The sequence below is a fragment of the Fomitiporia mediterranea genome (assembly GCF_000271605.1).
Source record: "Fomitiporia mediterranea MF3/22 unplaced genomic scaffold FOMMEscaffold_5, whole genome shotgun sequence".
In the NCBI taxonomy this organism is placed as follows: domain Eukaryota; kingdom Fungi; phylum Basidiomycota; class Agaricomycetes; order Hymenochaetales; family Hymenochaetaceae; genus Fomitiporia; species Fomitiporia mediterranea.
Window position 1 is genome coordinate 2,836,998 of NW_006760390.1, and position 25,026 is coordinate 2,862,023.

The following is a 25,026-nucleotide window of genomic DNA, read 5'->3' on the forward strand; positions in this document are numbered from 1 at the left end:
ATACAGCTAGTGTATTAAGAATATTCATGGATGTCATTTGGAATCGTGATGAGACGTAAGCGTCAAGAAAAGATGAAATAAGGATTTAGTTAAGGAAAGGATTGACAAGATGGTGGAAGCAATATTATAAGATACATTATATAGACATGGAAGGACGAAGTGGAGGTGCATGTGCGTGTTCAGGGTAGGACGTGCATGTAACAAACAGTTCAAGAAAGTAGAGGAAAGAAAAAGGAAAGAAACGAAAAGCAGAGGATAAAATGATATAAATGGAAAAATAGTCTTAAGCAAGATGAAATCGCGCAGCAGCGCCCACCGGGATCTTCCCATTCCCACCACAACCACTCCTCATCTGCCTCTCAAACAAATCAAGTCCCGCTCTCAACACATCCAACGTCTCGCGATTCGCACTTATCGCTTCCAACTCGCACTCCGCTATCTCGTGCACACCTCGCCAGGTTTGTTGAGCGTCGCGCGCAGTGAGAGTGAGTCGCTGTTTAGTGTCTAGGTGTGTGAGGAGGCGAGTCCGTTCTGCGCGTTCGCGTTGGGCAAGGGAGGAGAGTGCTTCTGTAAGGGAGTGTGCATGGGTATCTTCTAGTTCGCGGATACGAGATTCAAGGAGGGATTGACAAGCTTCATGTGAACTCGACGAGTCTTCCACATCACCCCCTCGCGCAGATGAACTCGTATTAGTACTCCGCATAGAACAAACACTCGCCGCACGCGATCGTGACCGCTGTTGTTCGTGTTGAGCAACAAGCGTCTCATGTAACCTCTCCTCAAGCTCATTCACATGCGTCAACAACTCTCTCTCGTCTCTCTTCCTTGACTCTTTCAATACATGCATTTGTTCTTCCAATTTCGAGATTTGTGTGAGTCGTTCCTTGGCGAGGTTCTCCATTGATGCGAGTTGGAGTTTGAGGAGTGTGATGACGGCGGATTCGGTTGCTGCTGCGTCACTTTCGGTGCTCTTCTTCCTATTCAAGTTGTTTCTGGTTTTGTTGTTGTTGGGGGGAAGGAGATGGGGAGCGGCACTTGGGTACCCCGCACTCCCATTCGACAGTAGCAACTGCGAGATCGAAGCGTATTTACTCGGTGAACCCAGATTCAGAGGAGTAGGACACCTCTCATGCCCATCCTCAGAATCCAGCCTCATCATACTCGGACTAGGAGAAATAAGCCCGAGAGGAGTAGAAGGTAAGTCCAATTCAGTGATTAACCCTCCCTGCAGTTGGTCTGCGTTAATCTCAAGTGACAGGTCTGCTAACGCTTGCCAAGCAACGGTGGAGTTCCTGTCGGCTGCGGGTCGTCGATTGGGTGTCGTTCGCCGCGAAGGTGGGAGTGATAGCCTCTCGCTTTGCGGTGTTGACAAGCTCAATGATAAATCCAAAATGGAAGAGGGGTGACGAGCGAGGTCTGGAGGTTCAGGTGCCTGATAGACGGACCCGATCCTCGGAATAGAGGGTGTAGGTGCAGATGGTGAAGTAACTGCCGGAAGCATCATCTCAATATCGTCTATACTGTCATTGCCTACTTCCTTCTGTGTGCTGGAGCTCAACTGTACGGGAGCAGTAGGCGTGTTCTGGTTCGAGTCCGATGATGAGGTAATCGAATCCTTCTTGATACTCGTAATAGTGCTTCGTCGCGCATGGGTGTTTGCAGTCGCCGAGGTACGCAAAGGACTCGGGCTGTCGCGCCCGCTGCTGGAACTTCCGGGTAAATAGCGAGATACGAGTTTCTTAGCTGAACTAGGTGTGTGTGGGCTTCCGGATGCTGACGAGGTGTCCCCGCGAGGTGAAGGACGTGGTAAGCCAGATGGTAGGCCGGATTTCTTGAGTACAGGTGAGGAAGACGGTCTTTGCGTCTTCTTCGGACGAGGAGGCGTAGATGTAGTTGGAGTTCGGTCCAGCGAACTCCTCGCATCTCGTGAAAGCGATCGTCTACCGCAATCAATGCTAGCTGAACGCGAGCCACTAGACTTTGAAGCTCGACGCGGAATAGGGCTTATCGGACGCGCCGCTTTATCCATCTCGGTAGAGGCACCGTTCAAGCTGCTCGTTTCTAGACTAGTGCTGTCTTTATCGTCCTTATCCTTGTCCTCTTCAGAGACACTGTGTTTCCGTCGCGTACCAACGCGAATGGCAGATAGGGTCTCTTTGGGTGAGCCCTCCACAATCACGGACTTTGGTCTGTATTTAGGGAGAGCCGAGTTACCAGCAGCACCAGCAACATTAGTAGCAGAAGCGGCAGGTTTGCGTGGACGCAATGTGGTTGTAGTGCGGTTATTGACCGTGGCCGATTGCGAAGGTATAGTAGCACTCGTGACTTTCACGCCAGTCTCGTCAACAGATGACCTTCCAGCCCTTTGCAACGAGGAGCTTATCCGCCTTGTAGCCGTCACAGTCTTCTGGTCAGGCGTGCTGCCACTGGAGTTAACACCCTTTGCCTGACCTTCGGGTACGGATTCGAGGGTGTTTCCACTCTTTGAGACATTTATGGTGCTTGTTCGGCGCGCCGCTGTCTCCTTTGAGCTCAACGACGATGTAGACTGTCTGCGTGTGGAGTCTTTCTTGCGGTCTGTGTCTTTTCCATCTTTTTCCTTGTTCATGACATCTGCGAGTGCCTTGCCGACGGAGGCGAGGTTAAGTGAGTGTCGAATAGAGCTGCGTGTGGTTCGTTTGGCGGGCTTCGCCGCCTCTGCTGGAGGCGGAGCGGCCGTCTTCAATGTCATCGTAAGCTAGAGCCACAGAAAATATGTCAGCTTTTATGTGTTGTGTGTGAGTGCAAAAAAGTTCACTTTGTGTTGTTAGGCCGCCTGGTGTTGTTGAGGAGAGTTGTGTGTGTGTTTACGCGCGCCAAAGCAGCTGAAACCAACGTTGAACGCGTAGGGGTTCTGTTCCCACGGCACTCAAACTCTATTTTAGCCGTGTCGCGCACGTGCATCTAATGATCTGCACCACGGAGTCAGAATATGCTAATCTGCGTCCGCATTCTTGGATTGGATTATCTTTTTAGCACAATACAAAGGCACTATTAATATTAATATTAATATTAGAGTACGCTCTGTTACCACATAAAGCGTCCGACTCCCTCCCGTTCCATGTACAAGAAAATATACATCGCACCCCAGTTTATTAGAGCATACCACGCCGCTTCGCCCCAGACTACCCAGTTGGGCATGTCGACAATCTGCGCTCTTAGTAACACATAGGGTATTATAAAGTATCGTGGTTCCAGGAGAGGTGTCATTACCAATGTAGGTATGGCGAATAATGGGAGGGCGATGGTTTGGAGGAACGTCTGGTCTGAGCCTGAGAACAAGTTAAGTAAAATTGACGATAGCGGCGAGCTTGGAAAAGGCTCTTACCAAGGCGAATATACCAGGCCCATGCGCAAGCTACGTATCCTGGAGAGAAGAGGTACGGAACCACAGGATGATACCGGAAGACACGTCGCCATACATAGAAGGTGAAGTGTCGATTATCCGAAAGCAAGAAAGGATGGTGTATCCTAAGCAGACTGGTTAACTTCTGCAGACGCGGAATATTCTGATAAGTAACTTACGTGAAGAAATGGATAGTTATGGCTACGGCTAACGTTGTCAAGACACTAACCACAGCACGTCTACAACCGAATGAGCATATGTCAGAAGGATGAAGAAAGCATACTCACGCCTTGCTCCCAAACATTCGTGTCTTCACTTCCTTCAACAACCCGATTACGCCTAAAGGTCCACCGACAAGTGCTGGCCAGCCAAACACTATCGTGAAGCCAACAAAATAATACAATTGCGGAATATGAAGTGCTGGTATGTGATTGGATTTATCACCTTCAAATATTGTCGATTTTAGTCTCATTTTTAAATTTTGGATGACTTGGTAAATCCACTTACCCAAAACTATTCCGCCGTTCCAATATACGAAAGCGGCGAATATAATAGCATCTATGACATAAGGTATCGCGCGAGGTAAAACTTGTGGAAGGGCATGAGGCAAGCTAAGTAGGATTTTCGGCAAGTCCGCTAATTCGTGATTGTAAGTAAGAAATCAAAGATAAAATGTAAATCTCTGCATACATGGTTTGGCTTCCAAAGCTGGTGGGTCATAGAGTGTAGCTGATTTGGACTCGGGATCCGCAGATTTACGCTGATAGCGCAGTACTCTTAGCTGACTGTACGCAAATGCGTATAATACCCAGATTATATTCGTTTGTCTGAATGTACAGCTTATGAGCCCTAGCTATTTCGGATCAACAATTAAATTTGAATAGACCTGAATATAAATAATTTAACGCACCAAAGCAGCAAGAGTGTGATAATCCTGAAAAGCAGCTACGACAGAGCCAAGTACGAACGCCAGACTCGGAACGTCCGTGTAGTACAGAAAGCCATAGAACCAAGCAATCGGGAAGAGAGACAACGCAAGTGCATCGGCAGTTGGTGAGAGGAGTTCATTTGGCGGGCGTACACGCCGTTGAAGGCTCAACAAGCGTGTATATATTATGGGTAGGGACACCAGGAAAAGGAGAGGAGTCAAGCGTAATATGGGGAGAGTGCACTTGAAGAGGAATAATTTACTGAGCACTACGCTTAGGATGTATCTAAAGTAGCGGGATGAATGAGTAATTGTGCAATGCTGGGGTTGATGGTACGCTTACAGTCCAGGAGGAGTTGTTAGCTTTGGATCCCAAGTCGACCATTCTCCGCGACAATATGCTTGTGCTTGTGGTACATGGAATGGTTCATCCTGCACAATGCATCAGTTATTGTTAGCACCTTAATCGAAAGCAAGGTCATGCACGCACCATGTACGGTTCTGTGATAGAGCTATTTATCTCTTTCAAGAGGATAACGCTGGCTGCACAGAATAAAGCGTAGTGCACTGCATTGGACATGTCTTCCAGAGGCAGTCCTTCGAGTAAGAGTTGGTACGAGAGAATAGAGACACGTCACGCGTCTGGCGCGCGCCGGACTTGAGCTTGAGATCGACGCGTAACTGCCACCATCGCGGGCCATTTAGCATCTTAAACACCTACGCCATCTCGCCTGTCTTAACGTTCGTCGCATCGGCGCACAGTCAAGATGAGCAAAATGGATACTGACGACCTGCCTGTGGTTCTTCCATCATCCACCACCTCTACTCTCTCCTTGTCTCTGTAAGTTCTCTATATGCATCTACCCTCAATGAATGTGTTCACTACTAACCCTCTGGGCGTCATCGTGCATCGTCAGACATCCCTTACCCATTCTAAATATCTCAGAACATTTAACACGACTTAAGCTTCAAAATAACACGAATAATCCATTCGGTACGCCGTGTATACACGAATGTCTTGTCGCCATGCTCACACCCATCCTAGTTATCGGAGCTTTACTGGGCACTCAAAATGGTCGAGAAGTGGAGATAGTCAACACGTTCGAACTCGCAATGGACGACGAGTCGTCACTCAGAGTCGATCATGGCTTTCTAGTATCGCGCAGGGATCAATGTAAGTAGCTCCATACAGCCCCGAGTACACGAGGCGTCCGAACTTATATCGCCACTATTTAGATAAACAAGTCTTCCCATCGTTAGAGCTTATAGGATGGTACACAGTCGCACAAGAAGCAGCAGCCCAACATATCGCACTACACGAGCAGGTACGTCCCTAACGCATGTATCTTGTGTGTACGCCACATTGACGTTGACCTCGTTAACTCTTTACTCTTCACTCTCTATCCAGTTCGTCGAATACACGAGCACCCCTATCCTATTGATACTCCAACCCACGAGTGAAACAGGACCAGAAGGCGGCCATTCGTTACCGATAAAGGCTTATGAGCCAACTGTTGAGATTCGCGATAGGGTGACGAGGAATGTGTTTGTTGAAGCTAGCTTTAATGTCCAGACGGGAGAAGCGGAACGAATAGCTGTGGACTGGACTGCAAAGGGAGGGGAAGGAGGAACGAGTTGTGAGTCAATAGCACGTTCGTTGTGGTTGGCCTTTGACATGATTCAATTGCTATCCAGTGGAGTCGCATTTGCAGACACAACGTGCTGCTGTGAAGATGTTACATGATCGCATACAGCTCTTGATACAATACGTCGCTGGAGTTGTGGCAGGTCAGCAAACGTACATACAGACGGTTTCTTTATTGTTGCTAACGATAATATGTTAGGAACAATAAAAGTGGATCATACAGCTCTTCGCTCGTTATCTGCTCTCATTGCCTCGCTGCCTGCGTCCGAACATCCCAACTTCCGAGAAGAGTTTGATAAGGTGAGTTGATCAAAGTTCCTCAAGTTTGATTCGAGCTCTAATGTATCACCGTTAATAGGAATACGAAGATGTACAACTTACAGCGTTCTTATCTGCATTAACAAGTTCCGCAAATGCCTTGAACGACGTGCGTTCTATTTATTTCTCTACTCACGCAAGTCCTCACTGATCATCCAACCTGATTATATACAGATCGTTGACAAACATAACGTCCTCAACTCCGGTCCAGGTCGTGACGACAGAATGCCCGGTGGGATGCTAAAACGGCGCGGGATTGGAGGACGAGGGCCGATGGGTCTTGGGATGATGGGAGACTGGGACCGCTTGCATTAAAGGTAGTAATAAGTAGATTAAGCGTACGTATGAATATACGACGTTGTACACGAACACTAGGAAGCGCTTCTGAGAATTCGCTTGGCTTTGATAAATGCAAGCGGATATTGAGTCATAGGAGCTGACGATCCTCTTCGGGGAACGGGCGTTTAAGATGCTTCGGACCCGTTATTCCCACCAGGATTACTGAGGTTCGCTTGTGTCGTCTCTTGAACCTGAACCACCACGTTACAGCACACTTAGACTTGTTGATAGCGACATTGAAACGATGGGCCAACCTGAAGTACTTACGTTCTCGACTGTGAAAGACTTGATTGACTTGAAGGGAGCGTATCTCGTTGGGTATGCTTGGCTTTTTGGGATGTGTGAGTATCCTTGAGACGCTGTCTAGGAGTTGTTCGGGTTGTTACGGATGCTGACGCGTTTATGTTTCTTGTTGGTAGCTCTTTGGGTGACGTTCTTTGGAGGTAATTCTAGCCTTATCTTATCTCAGAATGATGTAGGCAAGATAAACTAACGTTTGTATCATTGAATGAACAGGTGTGATCGCATACCGAGCCCTGCGTTCGTGCTTCCCTATAATCTACTACCCATTCACCCATTCGTTTAACTTATTCTTTAAATCTAAATCCTCCTATTCTAATTCCCCAGCGAGACAACAATTCGGTGCCCTCCAACACCGCACCTTCCCAGTTTACTTCAAACTCAGCATCGCACTTGCTTCCGCTTTGCTAGGATTGTGGAATTGGGGACACCCGGCTGTGCGAGCGAACCCGATGGCGTTCCGCCAGGTTGATGTTATTCAGGCGTATACGCTCCTTGCTGTTGTGCTTTTGCAGGGGGCGAATCATTTTGTTGTTGGGCCTTATACGAGCAGGTTGGTCTTTCCCTTCATAGTATTCCCTATTCACAGGGCGGGATATTGTTTCGTTTCGTTTAATCCTCCTCATGACTTTCGTAATTTGGATTTTTTTTAACTAATTGATATTCTTTGCTTGATGCTGTATAGACTCATGTTCCAGAGACACAAACTCGAAAAGGAGGAAGGAAAGGCGTACAACGACGAAGGTGTTTCTCAGGAGATGAAGACGTTGAATAGACGATTCACACAGGCTCATGGATGGTCTTCGATGTTCAATTTGGATTCGGTCATTGCGTTGATCTTTCATGGGTTGTGGATTGGGAAGTATGGACTTGGAGGGTTGTAAACATGATATTCTGTGCGCGCTAGACCGTAAACGGCCTGCGATGACGTGGGTTTGTTGGTTGATGATGAAACATTGAAAGTGTGTTTGTTAAGTGCCTTGTCCCTTCTGCTTTGTTTCGCTGTGTCTAGTCAATAGTCGAATACTGCATTATATTTCCCGTTTTTGTCCTTAATACTCTTTCAGTGAAATCGTCTCGGACTAGCCCCATATGATATAGGGGTGAGTAGGAAGCCTTTTTTGGTTAATGCTACGAACGCAACAAGACAAAAACGCACAGTAAAAACAGACACACAAGGAAGGGGGGTGGGGGGGTCATATTTTAATACACGCACATCAAGTGTTAAGCACCAACAGGGTTATTAGGTATCCACCCCTCCCGTAGACTCCGCTCAAGTTTCTGGATCTCCTCTGCGTTCGTCGCAGCAGCGATCGCAGCCCTTACTCGGGCTGCTTCTTCTTTCGTCATGAGACGCCCTGCTTTAAATTGTTGCGTTGTTGTTGTTGCGGCAGTAGCAGCAGCGGCTTTCAGTTCGTCGACGTGCACGGGCGCTTTGGGTGCGTTTGATGAAACTGTTGTGGAGAGTGTTGTTGCGAGGGCGGTTAAGAGGCCGTCGGGAGTGACGAATAGTGTTTGTGCGGCTTGTCGTTCCTGTTGGGTTTGAGATCACACGACAAGGAAAAGTCAGTGACGACTCGGCTTTTAATAGATAGACGTATACAACGACAGACCTTATCCCTAATTCTCTGGAAATCAAGTACTCTGAGTGATGGTATTCTAAATATGATCCATTCTCGATACCACTTTTTCTCCTTGACGGGGTTACCCATGAGTGAGAGGTATTGAAGTGACTTGAGCTCCCTTAGTGGTTCGAGGTCTCCGAGTTCCGTTATATTGTTGTTGGTGAGTATGAGTGAGGTGAGGTTGGGTACTGAGAGATGTAAGCCGGAGGAGATTGAGGATATTCGGTTGTTTGCGAGGAGGAGAGTTCGTAGACGTCGCAGGAGGGGGAAGTTGGCGAGCGCGACGATGGAGTTGTCGGTAAAGTCAATTGCATCATGTTGGTCCTGTGTATTGTGCAATCAAACAACGCGTTCAGCCCGATTCATATACATCAATTTCACATAGGGGATAAGATGAGAGACGCACTCTGGTTACACCAAGATTTTCGATCGCAGGTATTTTATGTCCTTTATATTGAAAGAAGAGGAATCCAGACAAGAAAGAGAGATGAGATCGCGTGTTTTTCGATTGTTGAAAAGAACACACCGCGCAGATCGAGCTGCCGCTCCTTTATCGGATTCAGGAACGATGGCGACTGGCCAATGAGCTCTGGGGTCAGCTTCATCGCGAACGACGATGATGACGAACGAGCGAGATTTTGGAGTAAGAAATGAAATGAAACGGAAAGCCTGCAGGGATCATGCATGTCGCCAATGAATTTCTCGCATCACGTGCTGAGTTTGCTAGACGTGTCCAACTGACGCCTCTTCACGGTACTGCACTGTGCTTCTCCCTCCACACGCTCTCTTTGTCTAACTTTCAAAAAGATGGCACCCAATCCTGCATATAGACGCCTTAATCTGTGGGTACGATATATTATATGCATATTTTATTCTGACAGGGTCTTCAGGTATACTACCCGCGAAACGTACACGTTCGTTCCAGCAGATGGTGGGGACCGTAGTCTTACGGTAAATAGGACGTCTGGGGAGATTCAAGTTGGATGTAAGTCTGAGCTGAACCTCTGGAGCTGCTACTACTTTCCTGAAATGTCTGCTAGCCAATTTCCAGACTAGTGTAAATAATGTCGACCTTAAGAGCTCCGATATTTTCGGAATAATTGGAATAATTTCGTTAGCTATCAGTGAGTTCAGCATCTTCCTACTCTGTAAATCTTTTCTCATCCCAATTATTTGTAGCCGACTACATTGTCGTAATGACTGGTCTCGAGTTCAAGGGCGAACTACTTGGCCACGAAGTCTTCCGTGCCACCAAGTTCGAAATGCTACCCATGAATCCGGACGTCGAGCCAGAATTATACCCAGCTGAAAATTATTTAATGGGATTACTACGAAATCACCTTGAGACTGGACTGTTTTGGTTTAGCTATACTTGGGACTTGACGCGTCGCTTGCAGGCGCAGTGGAATGATAATAGTGATGGCAAGTTCCTATGGGAGGTTGTGAGTAATTGATCCCACTTTGTAATGTTTACTATTTATTAAGAGTAATTTCCACTTTCTAGGCAGATGATAGATTCTTTTGGAATAAGTGAGATTCAATGCTATGTACGTTTCTAGTTACTTAATGTCCCTGCTAGGTTCTTGCAATCTCGGTTTATAGACGCCGCGGTTGCGGATCCGGAGCGGAAGGTATGGAACAACATTTTGGGATTCGGCTTACTCTACTAAAGTAAAAACAAAGATTGGCCCCTTTATTTTGCCTCTCCTATTTGGCAGTAAGATGCCCAGTTCTTTATATTACTTCCGGAAGCAAACTCAGATCCTGTTTTAAAGCCTTCGATATTCGGCCAACGACTTTAAATGGCTATTCGATGCGTCTTTGCCTGATCAGCCGACGTTCGCGATACCGCGCCGGGACGCGTTACTTCCGTCGCGGCATGGACCGCGATGGCCATGTCGCGAACTTCAATGAAACGGAGCAAATCTTACTTGTCGACAAGAACGGCAAGGGCTTAGGCGAACCTGGAACACGTCTCAGCTTCGTCCAGGTCCGAGGAAGCGTCCCACTCCACTGGGCCGAAATCAATAATCTTCGGTATAAACCCGAGTTACAGATCATGGAGTTACCAGATACAGTGAGTTAAGACTCCCAGTTTCGACATAGATCTCTGTGCTGACTTGGGCAGGAAACTGCTATGCGTGTCCATTTACAAGAACTCGTCAGTATATACGGAGAGTCGGCTCTTGTCAGTCTTGTTAACCAGAAGGGCCACGAACTACCGCTCAAGGAGGCATTTGAAAGGTACATCCAGAAGGTCGGTTGTTCGTGTCCAAAGTCTTCACACGAACTGAGTGCGAAACTTTGCTCAGCTGAACTTACCTAAAGTAAGATATGAGTATTTCGACTTCCATGCTGAGTGCAGCAAGATGCGTTGGGACCGAATAAGTCTCCTAATCGATAAATTAAAGGGCGACTTGCTTCGGGATGGGTACGTTGGAGCTTACACGAATCGATGGGGGCTAACTTTCCGTTAGGTATTTCTATGAAGATTCTGAACGACCACACGCGACGAAGCTGCAGCAAGGTGTTATCCGGACAAATTGTATGGACAATCTTGATCGGACCAATGTCGCGCAATCTGCTATTGCGAAGTGGATGCTGAACAGGCAGTTGCGCGATATCGGTATACTCAAAGAGCATGAAAGTGTGGACACGTATGATGATTTCATGCACCATTTCCGAAACAGTTCGTCAATACTCCGCAAGCTGATAAAACTCGGCTAATGGCTCATGTTCTTGTCGGCTAGTGTGGGCAGATCATGCAGACTTAATTTCAAAAGCGTACAGCGGTACTGGAGCTCTCAAGACTGACTATACGAGAACCGGTAAACGGACAAATAATGGTCTCCTCGAAGACGGTCTGAACTCCGTCATGCGCTATCTGAAGAACAATTTCTTGGACGGCCCGAGACAGGTCAGTATTGCGCGCAGCACGCAGATGATTACGCCTCTGTTCGCTGACTTCTCGCGTTCTCATCCTTCCTATAATTAATCGCATGCCATTTGTGCCCTGTTCAGGACGGCTTCGACCTCTTCACTGGTGGATGGACGCCACAACGGGGCCGCTCTGCTTTGGGCAACCTCTGCCTGGACACACGGCCACTTTTTATTCGAGCTGTACGTACTCCTCTCATTCACGTTCAACCGGGGGGATTCTGAGAGGACATTCCCTCCCTCATCGGGCCGTGACATATAGATTCCGACGCTCGTGTCCCTCTCCTTGTTCATGATCTGCGCTGGTCTGACGCTTCCACGATCTTCTGGTGGGTTCCTCCATGATCCGCCGCTTTCAGCCACTCAGACACCCATATCATTAGACTATTCCCTTTCCTACTGGTTTGCTTTATGGATGTCCCTATTCGTTCTTGCTATCGGCTTTGTTTTGGCACACGGAGTGGCGTATGTCTCTTGGCCTCGGCTGAACCCGATGACGGACCTGATAGAGTACAACGGACCTGGATTCAAAGGCAAGAGACATGGTCGCGGTCTAGGGCTGGTCGCTGCGCCTGGATTGCGACAGTCGCAGTTCACGAAAAAGCGTGTGCATGCGCAGGAGATCGGATTGGGGACGTTTGCGAAGAAGAGGGTCGATTAGGACAGATAGGAGGCTGCGGACTGGTTTGGATTCTGCTTTCTTCACATCGTTCTTTGCTCTTGGAGTTCTGTTCTTTTCATGGATTTCTAATATAAATGCACAGGTGGAGTGGAAAACAGATGTCTGCTTGTGAAATCCTGGGGATGAGTCAACTTTAAATTGCTGGAATAGCTTTAGGAGTTTAGGTTCTTTCACCTACAAGGACTGCCATTCAAGGATGGAGAAGGCAAGTGCGAAGAACAGCGGTTTTACTCCTCGGTGTAATAATAATAGTTTTCAAGTATACTGCGGGACATTCACCCATCGGAGGCAAAGTCAGACAGACAAATGAGGGAACTAGTAGCGAAGCACCTTTTACTTCGGAATCTATTTGAACAGGCGCCGAATTGAACGGAAATACTAATGCACAGCTCCGATATGTTATATCCGGAGCGCTTTGCTGGCTGAGGGGCTGCATAATATCAAGGCTTCCGCAGAATCGATCATGTCCGCGAGGTGCTGGAAGTACTTCGGGCGGACGTAACGGAAAGCGCGCAGCTCAGGCACGGAACATGGCGTTCGCGGGCTTCCTTTGGGCTAACGGCTTGTGATTGTACAGTTTCCTCACATGTGCGTGGGTGCGGTCGATGAGGATGGAGAAACGGAGTAATTTAGGGGGCAATATAGTAGCTGAATTGCTGCATTGGGCCCGTCTACAAGTTCCGCGGGCCAAGTAGTTGATCGAAGAGCCGGGATCAAGGACCAGTTTTTTCAGGTCTTTTCCTTTATCCAGACATCTTTCAGGAGAAGTAGAGGGGTACGTGTCCCATTGCTCAGGCCAACAAAGAGTGTCTGATGTAGAAAGGGCAAGGGATGGTGCAGGGGAATAGGCAGATCAATTTCCAAAGGAGTCGTCGGCAGGCAAAGCGCAAAGCAAGCCTGAGTGACTGCTGATGATTGAGGCAAAGTAACAGGAGACCGCAGGGACGGGCTAAAGGGACGAGACCGAAGGACGCGCGGGAAACGCCGGATCGCGACAAACAAGCGAAAACACGGGCGAAAGAAGGACCAATCCGGTCCGTCGTAAATAATACTTCTACCGTCCGTCCCTCTTCATCCTCCACCTCCACTCTCTCGCCCCTCGAGTTTGTCCGCCCCCATCGACTCGTGCGACACGTCCAATCTCCACCCTGTGCCTGCAGCCGTTCGCTGCCAACCGCTCGTTAACGTCGATTCAAACTCGTTGATGGCTCCCACACTTGAAACAACTCAGACGACTCAGTACCAACAGCAACAACAGTGCGCCAAGTATCAGTACGTCGTCACCTCTGCCGGCCCGAAGATCGTGCCAGTCCCGGCAGAGGTCGAATGTAGGGACGAGGAGTCTGCGGCGGACTACAACTCGGGAGGTTATCTCGCCGTCAAGGTCAAGGACACCTTCAAGGACGGCCGCTATGTCGTTCAGCGTAAACTCGGGTGCGTGGCAAGATTACCTCCGGTTTTTCGATTTTGAAATTGATTTTATTCTACACACAGATGGGGTCACTTCTCCACCGTCTGGCTGATCAAGGACACCGAGTACGCCACGAGCCTTCATTGGGCGCTGTCGCCTTACTGACATTCTTCGATCAGGCTAAATCGACATTCGGCGCTTAAGGTCGTTAAGTCGGCGAGTCGATACGCCGAGACTGCCCGCGATGAGATCAAGCTTCTCCGCAAGGTTATGGCTGCTAACCCCCAGCACCCTGGCCGCAACTTCGTCGTCTCGTTCCTTGACTCGTTCATGCATCAGGGTCCCGAGGAGCAGCATGTCTGTATTGTCTTCGAGCCCCTGGGAGAGAATCTGCTTGCCCTCATTGAACGCAACAAAGCCAAGGGTGTCCCACGCTCTTTGGTCAAGACCATCTCAAGACAGATGCTCCTTGGTCTTCAGTATCTCCATGACGAGTGCGACCTCGTGCACACCGATATTAAGCCCGAGAACATCAGTGAGTAATGCCTACCCTTAAAATAGCACCGCCAAGCGGTATGACTAATTCGCTTCGTTTACTTCCCAGTGATATCGATACCAGATGTCGAGGCTCTCATCCTTGCAGAACTTTCTACGTCACCTTCGCCAACGAGTCGGCGAGTCGGTGTGCCTCCCGGGAAATCGCGGACGGGAACTGTACTGATCCCTAAGAAGGGCCGAGACCGTCATGTCCAGATCTTCAGTTCTCAACCTCTCCCGAGCCCTACGTCGGGCAATTCGAGCAGATCGAGCAGTCCAGGTAACCGCGGCGGCCTCCGAATGTCAACAATCACGAGCCCTATCAGTGCCGCATCGGACGGAAAGGGACTTGTCGGTTCCGCGCCGCTCTCCGGTATCGATTCCAACACTACGTCAGTTGCGAGCTCTGTTGTGTCGGCTTCGCTCGTATCGTCTACCCCGCCGACGTCATTAGGAAGTGTGACGTCTAAGATAGAAGCACCTGCCGATGCAGAAGGTGCCGAGAAGGCTATCCCTTCCAGCCTGCTCATTACTCCAAAGGAATTACCTGTTCCAAAGCAGAATAATGGACCTTCTCTATTAACGCAGACTGCACCTGCCGACCTTAAAGGAACCGCTGCTTCGTCTTCAGATGAAACTGTAAGATGTCCGACTCCACCGCCAGCGTATTCGGAACCTGCCATTGAGATCAAGATCGCGGATATGGGCAATGCTACTCCGTCTCGTGTGCATTATACCGAAGATATCCAGACGCGGCAGTATCGTGCACCGGAGGCGATTTTGGGTCGTTCAGATTGGGATCACACGGCTGATATCTGGAGCGCAGCTTGTGTGATCTTCGAATTGCTGACAGCAGAGTATCTGTTTGATCCTCAGTCGCAAGGCGCACTTTTCAGCAAGGATGATGACCACATGGCACAGATCATTGAACTACTCGGCGATTTTGCACTGGACGCGAAGATGGGCGGAAAGTACAGTCGTGAAATCTTTGACTCACAAGGTACTTTACGATACATCAAGACACTCAAGCCATGGCCGCTAAAGCGCGTGATGATGGAGAAATACCTTTTCACACACCGTGACGCTCAAGGCCTCTGCGATTTCCTGGAACCAATGCTGCGCGTTGACTTCCGTGCTCGAGCACGTGCAAGTGACATGGTTGATCACTCTTGGCTCGACTCAGTGGATGAGGCGGAGGAGGGTGTATGCCTATGAACCTCCTCCGCCATATCTGTCGTTTTTTCCACCTCGTCCTTTGATCACTTCTTCGACTACTTCTTTATTTTATCAACTACGCAATTTCATCTACTCACTGCCACCACGTCTTAGACTCAGCACTCATCTCCTACCCTAGACACTAGTCCTACTTCTCATCCATGCTCAACTATATATTATACTACCTAGACTCTCTTCCATCCTTTTGCCCTCCTGCAGATTCATTCTCGCAACTCCACCATCTTGTCATATCCTTTCAGGCCAGCGCGTCATCGAGTTTCAACACTTCTCTTTGTATGGTCATACTTGATGTTCTCTCCTCCCCATTCGTATTTTCGTTATAACTCGGGGACGTACATATCCACACATCCACCCTATTCTCTGGTCCATTTGTTGTTACGTTCATGCACCCATTTATATTATTTTCCGGGTTTCTTACACATGTTCGTTTTCTTCCCATTATTCCGCAATTCTTATGTTTTGTTGTAACATCCTCTTTTTAACTACATTTTGTTTCGCTTGTCTGCGACCCTTTGTTTTCTCATTCGTAGTGTTTATACGGCCGACTTCCATATTAAATTTTATTCTCCCTGTCCCTTTTCCCATTTATCATCGTAGCAGCCTGTAGCTATGCCTTTTCCTCTTCGTCGTCTCGTCCCAGTCTCCTGTCTCGTCTCCTTCCGTCTCGACATGTGTACGACGTAGCCTCTCTCTAGACGCAGGTTTACTACCTACCCTTTCACCCTTTCCGCAGAATCTCTCTTACCGTTATGTTTCGCATTTCGTTAAAGGGCTCTTTTTATGCCTTTTCTTTCGACTCTGTCCTCGTCCCTTTTTTTCCCTTATTTTTTCTTTTCTTTCTCCTTTTAGGTCTTTTTCTGCTTTGACAAGCGAATTCGTTTTTAGGTATATAGGTAGGGTTCGTAGTGTACAGACTGCGGTTGACGGACGTTAATGCATTACCTTTCTTTTCTTTTCCTTTTTCTCTTTTCGTTCTGCGTGTTTGGTTGAATGGTCTGCTTTGCCGATTTGGGTGAGATCGATTGATTTGATTGTAAGGATGATGAATAATTTATCAGCCGATCTCTGTTGGAGCCGGCTTTAGTGAATCGGAATGGAAAATTGATTGAATTTAGCGGGGAAGATTTTGCGCTGTTAAAATTTTTTTTTGTAGAATTATTTTTAGTGATCAGATCGGATTGAGCGAATTTTGCTTCTTCATTTTGTTTTTTCCTTTTGATATAATTGAACACTTTTTCTAGTCTTGTGACAGAGATTTCTTGTTGACCAGCTCAAGTTTGAGTATAGGTTTATATAGAGTCATGACTCGTTAATGACATCTATCCAGTCAGTACTGACGTGTACTCAAAGGTAATAGAAGTTAGGATATGAGGACATCTATAGTATTCTTGTACTTCTTTTGCACGCCTTGGACCTATCACATTACTCAAAGTGGTGAATAGACTACCTAAACCTAAAATTCTGAGGTGCCGTCAACGTCACTTACTAGTAGCTTCGCGGATTCGTCAATCGGATGGCCTTCTTTTTTTAGAATTATATACCAAAATTACGTCTATGCATGCAAATACATTTGTGCTCATGTTAACGTCATGTATGACGCTCGAGTGCTAGGAGTTGTGTTGAGTTGAGTCGTGGTGAGCCAAGAAGGCCTAAAGAGACAAGAACGAGCAGAGAAACGTTCTTGAGGGCAAGAGTCTGGGCAAGTCAGATTTTGCCCCCTGATTGGCCTGCCAATGCTATACCTTGTGCCAAGGACAGGACAAGAAACAGTTTTATTTTATTATTATGAAGCTGATTCGTCTATTGTATGATTCCTCATATAATCAATTAACACTTTGTCCCTATGACATATGTGCTATACCTAACGTCACGTATGACACTCAAGCAACTAGGGATAGGGATAAAGTTGAGTTGAGTTGAACAAAGCTTCAAGGCTAAGGCGTAAGTGCTAAGGAGACGAGATCTAGACTGAACAGTGAGATGTTAGCGCGAGGACAAGATCCTCGGCAAGTCAGAGTTTTTACTTTTGCCTCCATTGTGCCAAGGGCCAAGGACGGGACGAGAGCATTTTTGATTTTACTTTTATTTTTATTTATAGTGTGGATCGACTGTGGGTCCTTGTGACCTTGTCCGTGTTTACATACGTAGACAAGATCCTGAGTGAGTATCAGTGACAACAGATATTGATGAATACAGTGCAACACCCGGATCGCTGGGGAAATACGTATGGTCACTTTGTTCCGTTTTTCACAAGCAATGCTGTGTATTAACTGTTGCGGAACTGCTCAATCTCCGCCCTCAATTCTTCAGATCTCTTGGACAATCTAAAAATAGCGTTCTGTTCACAAACCAGTGTGATTGTGAGAAGAGAAAGACAAGTCTCCGAACAAACACTAGTACTGCTACTAAAGTATATATACAATTGAAAGGATGAAACAAAAAGAGTGACTCACATTCGGCACAGACAGACCTCCCACAACAAACGCAACAACAAACGCAGCAACGGCGAAACAAACAGAATAGGGGCTGGCAATGGTGAAAGTGAGGGTATACCTACTTTAATAGTGTACGGTCCGGCATGAATGTCATCAAGGAAGAAGGAAGCATCAGACAATATATGTTGTGATATGGTGATATGTAAGAGGGGAGGGGATATAAAGCGGAAGAACAACAACAAAGAAGCTGATAGTTTTAGCTAGGTTAATGATGTTCGCAAGGAGACACGCGTCGCGCGGGGTAAAGACAGGGATGAGTAAAAGATAGATACACAGAAGGAAGGAACCGATGTATCGCGGAAGCAAGTTCAGTCAATCACAATCGGAAACTTTTAGAACTGCGAACGTGGGGAGAAAAATTGGAAAAATCGTTCTGAAGTTAGCATTTCTAACTCGGTCTTCTCTCATAGGAAAAGAGAGCCGACGCCGATGAGAGTACCAACGATACCCGACCCGAGAAGACTTTGAGCAGAGATAAAGCTGGGTGGGAGGACGCCGACAGCATCGCTTGCAGCTCCACTTGTAGATTGTGATTGACCTGTTTGTAGACCTGCAGAAGATGAATCGTTAGAAATAAAACACAAGATCAGCAGCAGATAACCGGAACTCACTTCCTGACGGGGGCGGGTTCGTTGAGTTATCGTTCGTCTCCACGTATGCGTCGCTCAAAGATTTGCCCAAGCATGTAATAACGGGCTCAATCTTGAATGGAGGCTGATGTGCAAGGGCCTCTGGCAGAATGTATCCCGTCGCAAGCTCGACAGTCTGTTCGAATAGATCATGCTCAAGAACAATGAACCCGGTGTTTATGGTGGTCGCGTTGCCCATAATCTGATTGAAATTCTGAATGACCTGGGACGAAGAGATCGTGCCAGCAGGGATGCTAAAGTCCCCGGTATCGAAAGTTGCACTCGGACTGATACGTGTCCAGATTATCGGAGTGAGATCCATTGCCAGGGCGATGGCACGAACTCGGTCACTATACCAGAACAAGGGAGCAAATCAGTGTGAGGCTGGGAGAACATGATCCACGTTCTCAGGACTTACTCTATGTCGCCAAACGGAGGACGGAACGTGTTCGGCGTCACACCAAGTATGTCCTTTGTTATCTTTTTCGTCCATCCGAACTCCGCAATGATCTCCTCGTTCGACAACGTTGTAAGTGGCGGGTGACTCCAAGTGTGAACACCAATCTGGTGTCCACTCATGTATTCCGTCTGAAGGGTATGCGGTTCTTCTAGAATTCTAGAACCAATGGTAAAGAACGTGGTCTTCAGCTGTTTCTCGTCTAGATACTGAAAAATGACAAATCGGGTTAGTCGACTTCATTTGGCCGGAGAAGGGCGCGGGAATGAAAACCAACCTGCAAGAGGTTCGGTGTGTAGAATCCGGGTCCATCGTCATGAGTAAGGCCCCAAGTCAACTGGTCAGGGCACGCTGTGATGTCCGTATCACGCGTGCAGCCACCGCATGTCCACCAGCAACGAGACTGATCGGCAGCCGCTTCCGGATTTGCAGCGCATGCTGCGGTACCAGTCGTCTGGCTAATATTGGGGATTCTTTTCCGCAGTAAAACATCAATGAATGTGAGGTCCGAACTGTGCCGAGGCGACTTACGAAAATCCGCTGTTCATAACATCATTTATCCACCCCTGGACCTCTGGTGAGTCAGTAGGAGGCGGTTTGTCCATTGGGGGATAGTTCGCGGGATTTAGCCCAGAGACTAGAATAGAACATATACGTCAGAACTCCTATCATATTGAAAACAGACTTTGGAGTATCAGGGAACTGAACATACTGTCTGGCAACGGTGGCGCGTTGGAAATGGCCGAGGGAGTAGCACCGGCAGCAAAAGTCGTCGGTAGAGCAATCGTAGGGGACGAGACCTGCGACGCTGTGATATTCGCTAAGGGTATGGCTGTAGGGTTCGTCGATATCAACGAGACAGAGATCTGAGTCGCGGATGAGGTCGCGTTTCCCGTCGCGGTGCCATTGACGGACGAAGTTGTCGCGGCGGTACCCGAGGCCGTAGACGTCCCAGGTGGAGCAGATGTCGATCCAGATGCGGGAGGCGTAGAAGTTGCCTGACGTGCATAATTATTGCGGGCTACATGGGCTGCATATGCTGCATGGTCTGCGCAGGCACCTGCGAGATTGGGGAGCTGAATGAGAGAGACAGAGGCGGCGGCGAGGAGAGCGAGCTTCATTGCGGGGAGAGAGGTGTTGGTTGGAGGAAAAGATGCCCTGAGGTTCGAGGCTCTCACGAGGGCTGCACTGAACCCGGACTTGTTTATACCCACGATGATCCGCTTACATACGTCTTCTCGGCATCTCTATTATTAGATCTTAGTTTCGGCAGCGAAATAACTTGCACGCTGGAACACTGAACAGGGGGACACAAATATAACTGGCTAAAATTAACTGCAATAAACAATATCATCGCATCAGAAGTGCGTCGTCGGCGCATGCTTGCGGCGAATGGCAACCGTGCGGTGAACTAAGTAAGAATTTTTCGTCTTCAGTGCTTTCTCTGCTTTTTCGGCTCAGGTTTCTCCAGGTCAATCTCGTCTGCGTCGTCATCGTCGTCCTCCTCATCCTCCTCGCTGTCGTCGTCGTCTGTCAGCGACAGGTCCATTTTGCCCGTGAAATATTCAATCGCGTCCGGGAACACTTCATTTGCGATCGTCAAACCAATCTAAAAATAAAACACAATTCAACATATGTCAGCATCATGTACATCGCGCAACGGCGATCATCGATCCGTAGCCATGAAACGGGGTACTGCTAGTTGACTACACAGGGCGAAATTGAAAAGAAATACACGCACATCAAATTCATCTTTCTCCTCCTCGAACAGATTGAAAAAGCTGCCCGCTTCAACAACCTCACCGTCATCCATCACGCGCGGGTTCAACTTCGTCAACTTCACTGCGTCGCTCTTCCATTGAATTTCAAATTTCTGCACCAACGCATATCAGCAGGTCAGTCTTCTCATTTATCTATCTCAAAAAAGAAATAGCTGAACAACGAACCTGAGGAGCAACGTCCCGTTCCCAGTCAAACTCGGCCTGAGAGTCCGTGACGCCATTCTCATCTGGCTTTTCGTCCTTCGCCCCGGGCGGAGGAATATACTTGTACTCCTTCACGAGCACCTTGTCGCTGAAATATGGGTTCTCGCCAAAGTGCTAAATGCAACAAATACAGCATCCATGTCTCAGCACCACTCCTGGACAATGTGTCAAAGAGGAGGAACAACTCACAAATTCGATTTTGAAGGCACGACGCTCAGTCTCATCACGCTGGACCCAGAGATCCTCGAGAGCGATGAGCGCTTTTTGGTCGTCTGCATGCTGACAATGTGCAACAAATGTAGAGTGGTTCATCAACGTAACGGGCCAGAACTTGGGGACCGACTTCAAAAACTCGCGGCGGCTTTTAAATACAGGTTCAAGCCTCTTGGTTGCCGCGAACTCTGTTATTGCATATGCAATTGGTGAAGTTTTCCATTTCGCACAGCACACGAAGATAAATGAAATGCAAGGTGGAAGGCAGACAGGAGCATGATATTACGGTCAGTAACAGCGAGATGAAATGAGAGCCACGGAGTACACACCGTTCGCAACCTCAACACGCAAGATATCCTTACTTATCCCATTCAGCTTCTTATGCACATCATCCGGAATTTCAACGTCGAACATATCCTTCGTCGGAGGCGACGCAGGGCGCTTCTTTCCACTTGCAACCGTACTCATCTTGAGCGTCTTTTCTTCTACTAAGTCTTGGAATCAAGTGAAGAATGAGTAGGAGCAGGAACCAGGAACAATTTTCTGACTGAGAACAAGGAAAAGGAATAAGGAGAACTGCGCTAAGGACGCTCTTGAACGAACAAATTATGAGGCGCGAGTTTTCACTCGGTATTCGCCGAAAGTGATATACAACTGCTGATCATTTCACGTTTAGTCAGTATTAGGTCATCAACACGTCAATTCAATGCTCGAAATTACTGTAGTTACACTAGTTGAGAATACAAAGAGGGTTAAGTCTAAGGAGATATGTAGACTTATTTATGTTACCGAATTTAGCACTATGTTTAGCTTCGCGGAAATGCCTACTTAGTTTTTTTATAAAAGGATTGAGCGCGAAATAGCTACGTGCGTAGCTCGTTATAACAAGTTTTAAACACTTACCCACTTTGGAAAAAGAATGTGGCGTCGGGGAGTTATCTCCGCGTACCCTACGGTGCTAAAGATTCATACAATTCAGCTCTCGACGGCTCATGTTTCGCTTGTTATCCAACTCTGCCACAATGTCAATCTAAACAGGACTTCGTAACTAGGCCACTTATACAGGATATGCAATAATCATACTAAAGAACGATGCGTTTCTAAGTCTATGGATATTTGCTTTTCAAGATTCGCCACGTTGAAGAGCCAAGTGCTTCGCTAAACATGATAGAACGCGCTGCTTCGGATACTTTGGAGCAACCGGGATTGATGCCTGTTGTGCCCATCGCCGAACGACGTCGGGATCTAAGTCACGAGAATAAATTGAATGTTTGAGAGTGTACTTATTAAATAATGCGATCACGACTCACGATCGGTGATAATGCCGTCAATGCCCCATTCCATGATCTCTTCTACGATGTTCAGCCTATTGACCTGGAACGTACCAAGATTATAGCAATAGATGGACAAATAATTGAATTAAGCACGTACCGTCCATACCTTCACCTCCAGCCCCAGCCTCTGTGCCTCCTTAACCATCTCTCGTGTCGTAAAAGGTACGTATCCTTCCATAGCTGGATCAGGCTTGGGGGTCACGTATGACTCAGCAGATGGCGAAAGGAAATCTGCTCCCAGAGCATGTGCTGCTTGAGATATCTTTTCGCCTATTGAAGGACCAGGAAAGCTATGCAGGTCCAGCCCGGCAAGCCATGGTGAAGGAAGGGATGCATTGGCATGGTTGTGTGCAGTTTCACTACGGGTGTTATTCTAATAAGAAACAGAATGATAGACTTTGAGTAATATACTCACTCGTCTATAAGGGCAGAAGTTATCACTGTCGGGTCAAGTTTCTATGGTTAATTAGAATACAGCTCGTTAGCTCTAGAGATATACCGCTTCGCAAGAGTTGAAATCTCACCTTCATCTCCGACAGCGTTCTCCAATCGAAGCTCTGGTACTGGATTTCTTGATATGAGAACACTCATCTAGTCATGATAGTCATAAGCCTCACTGTGATTGAGTTCTTATACCCGCTATTTTCAAATAACTTGTGCTGCCTCTGTACGAATTCACGGACGCTCTTCGTTCGATTCGGAAAGCGCGCATCGACTTTACTCTCAATGTTCCAGAGGATCTGTCTATCAGGATCCGTACATGAGACGAAATCGAACACTTCCTGCAAAGTCGATATCCGCGTTCCAGGGTATGTTAATTGAAAGGCTACTCAGAAATAAGAAACAAGCTTGGGTAGAACAGAGAATGATTGGAACACGTACGGTAATCATTCTGCCTTCGAGATCCACAATCTAACGTTTTGAGTTGGGCAAGCGTAAGATTCGCAATATATTTCCCCACGTATCTATAGTTAAAACCTTATCAGTGCGTGCTCTCGGATTTAACCAGGAAAGCCAGAATCCATACGGGAAATCGGGATCACCCGGAAACTGATCATATGTATTATTCTCTAGATTGAGAGCCGACAATGATTTTACTCACCGCAGGTACTGTATCCTGACATTTTCCTGCAATTATCTCTTCATCGTGCCAGACTGCGACTGTTCCATCCTGCATTGAATGGTTTGGATCAATAATGAATTATGTCTAATTTATTCAGAAGTCGCACTTTCGTGATCCCGTTGTCAAGCTCAAGTGTTGTAGAGCCATGAATTAGTCCCCTGAAAAATCACGATTAAAATCTATACTAAATTTTGATGACTGTCTCGCTCACCACGCAAAGCTGGGGAGAGTATTTTCTACTGTATTTCCTCGACCACCGCGGTGCGCCTGGACGGCTCGTATTCATGAAGTGCTCTCAAATCTTCCAACTTGAGACAGACCTGAATGTCGAAATATTTGTTTCTTGCTGGTACCTTAGGTACTAGCACTTCCTGTGCTGGAGGAGCGAATGTATCATGCGCAGAAAGGAAAAATGTGAGGTATCGAAGAAACGTCATGGCCTAGCGAAAGCTCAACGGGGGCGAAGAAGCAGCGCCCAAGACGCTCTGCTCTTGTAGGTGCGGTCAGAGCGGAACGCCTCGGTAGTCTCATCTGTCTAATATCACGGCTTGTGGCCAAATGCGAGCCCATCGTGGAACAAGTCGAACATGTGCGCGGATTGGACCACCGTGGTTGGATCCTTGGTGACGAACGTGCTACTCATCGATGTGTCCTCATCACCATGTTCGTTTGCATCCGGAACGAGTTAAACATAGCTCAGACATGGCTTGGAGCTCGGCACATTCGTCATCTTCATCTCATTTTCTGAGCGTCTACCCTGCAATTTGGAAACGATCGCCGCTTTTGGGAAGTGTAATCTCTGCGCACGTGCGATCGTCGTCATCATCGCGTGAGCGATTTAGACTGGAACATTGACCTTGCTGACTTGCTGAGTCCTGACATCGTTTCGTGCGAGTGAAATAATATGTCATTTGGAAGGCCACAGTCTTTCTCGGATTTGGTAAACACGCCTCCAGATAGAGGTTCGTTCCCTCTGGATCATTATGGTACGTCGCCCATTGAGCCTCTTGCCCTCTCTTTTGCTCCCCATTCGAATCCTGTGGTAAAACGTCTCAGGACGGGCGAGATGCCGAAATATCCAGCGTGCTGCTGCCTGCAGCAGTGGTGTTCTGAGAATACCGTAGTCACGGGAATAATTACTATACTTGAATACTGGTCGAATTCCGATTCATTTGTCATTGGGTCATAGGGGAATGCAAAGAGCATATGAAGGCGTACCTTGCCTGTCTACAGAAGAACGGTGCTACATCTACACCGTGCCGTGCGATGAACAAGAATTATCTGGAATGCCGGATGTCGAAGTAAGACGTCATGCCCTACTCTGCATGACTTGCTCACATCTGGAGAATTTGCAGGGGCCTCATGGAGCGCGATGACTGGCATAATCTCGGACTCGGCAAGGTCGGCAACGAGACTTCTGGTTCTTCAGATGGGAGAGTAACGACAC

At 47.6% G+C, this 25,026-nt stretch overlaps 11 protein-coding genes across 11 annotated transcripts; 5 read left to right on the top strand and 6 right to left on the bottom strand.

Moving 5' to 3' along the window:
- Window positions 1-45: 45 nt before the first annotated feature.
- FOMMEDRAFT_167586 (uncharacterized protein) lies at window positions 46-2,731 on the bottom strand (the record flags this gene model as incomplete). The annotated part of the gene is made up of 1 exon (XM_007265930.1): window positions 46-2,731. One exon carries the CDS (start codon window positions 2,729-2,731, stop codon window positions 284-286), a length of 2,448 nt encoding a protein of 815 aa, XP_007265992.1. The 3' UTR covers window positions 46-283.
- A 335-nt stretch (window positions 2,732-3,066) lies between these two features.
- On the bottom strand, window positions 3,067-4,893 carry FOMMEDRAFT_133672 (glucosyltransferase; the record flags this gene model as incomplete). Its single annotated transcript, XM_007265931.1, has 9 exons — window positions 3,067-3,311; window positions 3,368-3,510; window positions 3,565-3,624; window positions 3,688-3,829; window positions 3,893-4,021; window positions 4,076-4,238; window positions 4,296-4,599; window positions 4,657-4,745; window positions 4,804-4,893. 9 exons carry the CDS (start codon window positions 4,891-4,893, stop codon window positions 3,067-3,069), a joined length of 1,365 nt encoding a protein of 454 aa, XP_007265993.1.
- A 187-nt stretch (window positions 4,894-5,080) lies between these two features.
- Window positions 5,081-6,643, top strand: FOMMEDRAFT_107067 (uncharacterized protein; the record flags this gene model as incomplete). The annotated part of the gene is made up of 9 exons (XM_007265932.1): window positions 5,081-5,154; window positions 5,231-5,307; window positions 5,359-5,487; window positions 5,550-5,638; window positions 5,722-5,950; window positions 6,009-6,101; window positions 6,158-6,258; window positions 6,317-6,385; window positions 6,451-6,643. 9 exons carry the CDS (start codon window positions 5,081-5,083, stop codon window positions 6,589-6,591), a joined length of 1,002 nt encoding a protein of 333 aa, XP_007265994.1. The 3' UTR covers window positions 6,592-6,643.
- Window positions 6,644-6,795: 152 nt separating this feature from the next.
- FOMMEDRAFT_19631 (uncharacterized protein) lies at window positions 6,796-8,004 on the top strand. The gene is made up of 5 exons (XM_007265933.1): window positions 6,796-6,956; window positions 7,035-7,058; window positions 7,132-7,155; window positions 7,243-7,468; window positions 7,601-8,004. The coding sequence occupies exons 1-5, from the start codon at window positions 6,860-6,862 to the stop codon at window positions 7,797-7,799; spliced, it is 570 nt and encodes a 189-aa protein (XP_007265995.1). The 5' UTR covers window positions 6,796-6,859; the 3' UTR covers window positions 7,800-8,004.
- Window positions 8,005-8,110: 106 nt separating this feature from the next.
- FOMMEDRAFT_107075 (L domain-like protein) lies at window positions 8,111-9,145 on the bottom strand (the record flags this gene model as incomplete). Its single annotated transcript, XM_007265934.1, has 4 exons — window positions 8,111-8,448; window positions 8,529-8,864; window positions 8,947-8,987; window positions 9,067-9,145. 4 exons carry the CDS (start codon window positions 9,143-9,145, stop codon window positions 8,140-8,142), a joined length of 765 nt encoding a protein of 254 aa, XP_007265996.1. The 3' UTR covers window positions 8,111-8,139.
- A 202-nt stretch (window positions 9,146-9,347) lies between these two features.
- On the top strand, window positions 9,348-12,138 carry FOMMEDRAFT_83474 (uncharacterized protein; the record flags this gene model as incomplete). The annotated part of the gene is made up of 13 exons (XM_007265935.1): window positions 9,348-9,525; window positions 9,581-9,664; window positions 9,720-9,982; window positions 10,045-10,070; window positions 10,172-10,257; window positions 10,316-10,617; window positions 10,669-10,801; window positions 10,836-10,975; window positions 11,058-11,229; window positions 11,291-11,457; window positions 11,562-11,660; window positions 11,740-11,806; window positions 11,861-12,138. The coding sequence occupies 13 exons, from the start codon at window positions 9,348-9,350 to the stop codon at window positions 12,136-12,138; spliced, it is 1,995 nt and encodes a 664-aa protein (XP_007265997.1).
- A 795-nt stretch (window positions 12,139-12,933) lies between these two features.
- FOMMEDRAFT_122135 (kinase-like protein) lies at window positions 12,934-16,160 on the top strand. Its single transcript, XM_007265936.1, has 4 exons — window positions 12,934-13,593; window positions 13,654-13,695; window positions 13,750-14,105; window positions 14,175-16,160. Exons 1-4 carry the CDS (start codon window positions 13,364-13,366, stop codon window positions 15,320-15,322), a joined length of 1,776 nt encoding a protein of 591 aa, XP_007265998.1. The 5' UTR covers window positions 12,934-13,363; the 3' UTR covers window positions 15,323-16,160.
- Window positions 16,161-18,405: 2,245 nt separating this feature from the next.
- FOMMEDRAFT_81611 (glycoside hydrolase/deacetylase) lies at window positions 18,406-20,045 on the bottom strand (the record flags this gene model as incomplete). The annotated part of the gene is made up of 5 exons (XM_007265937.1): window positions 18,406-18,817; window positions 18,886-19,133; window positions 19,202-19,397; window positions 19,456-19,561; window positions 19,637-20,045. The coding sequence occupies 5 exons, from the start codon at window positions 20,043-20,045 to the stop codon at window positions 18,406-18,408; spliced, it is 1,371 nt and encodes a 456-aa protein (XP_007265999.1).
- A 183-nt stretch (window positions 20,046-20,228) lies between these two features.
- FOMMEDRAFT_167593 (uncharacterized protein) lies at window positions 20,229-21,702 on the bottom strand. The gene is made up of 5 exons (XM_007265938.1): window positions 21,452-21,702; window positions 21,099-21,310; window positions 20,871-21,023; window positions 20,666-20,797; window positions 20,229-20,533 (listed from the first exon to the last, which is right to left on the bottom strand). The coding sequence occupies exons 1-5, from the start codon at window positions 21,588-21,590 to the stop codon at window positions 20,357-20,359; spliced, it is 813 nt and encodes a 270-aa protein (XP_007266000.1). The 5' UTR covers window positions 21,591-21,702; the 3' UTR covers window positions 20,229-20,356.
- A 504-nt stretch (window positions 21,703-22,206) lies between these two features.
- Window positions 22,207-24,016, bottom strand: FOMMEDRAFT_167594 (PLC-like phosphodiesterase; the record flags this gene model as incomplete). Its single annotated transcript, XM_007265939.1, has 12 exons — window positions 22,207-22,367; window positions 22,433-22,496; window positions 22,554-22,815; window positions 22,872-22,912; window positions 22,981-23,019; window positions 23,074-23,282; window positions 23,339-23,421; window positions 23,484-23,506; window positions 23,559-23,627; window positions 23,686-23,737; window positions 23,791-23,846; window positions 23,900-24,016. The coding sequence occupies 12 exons, from the start codon at window positions 24,014-24,016 to the stop codon at window positions 22,246-22,248; spliced, it is 1,137 nt and encodes a 378-aa protein (XP_007266001.1). The 3' UTR covers window positions 22,207-22,245.
- Window positions 24,017-24,483: 467 nt separating this feature from the next.
- FOMMEDRAFT_34575 (uncharacterized protein) lies at window positions 24,484-25,004 on the top strand (the record flags this gene model as incomplete). The annotated part of the gene is made up of 3 exons (XM_007265940.1): window positions 24,484-24,565; window positions 24,769-24,880; window positions 24,935-25,004. Coding segments are annotated over 3 exons (264 nt in total), but the record flags the coding sequence as incomplete, so codon positions are not given.
- Between the last annotated feature and the right edge of the window lie 22 nt (window positions 25,005-25,026).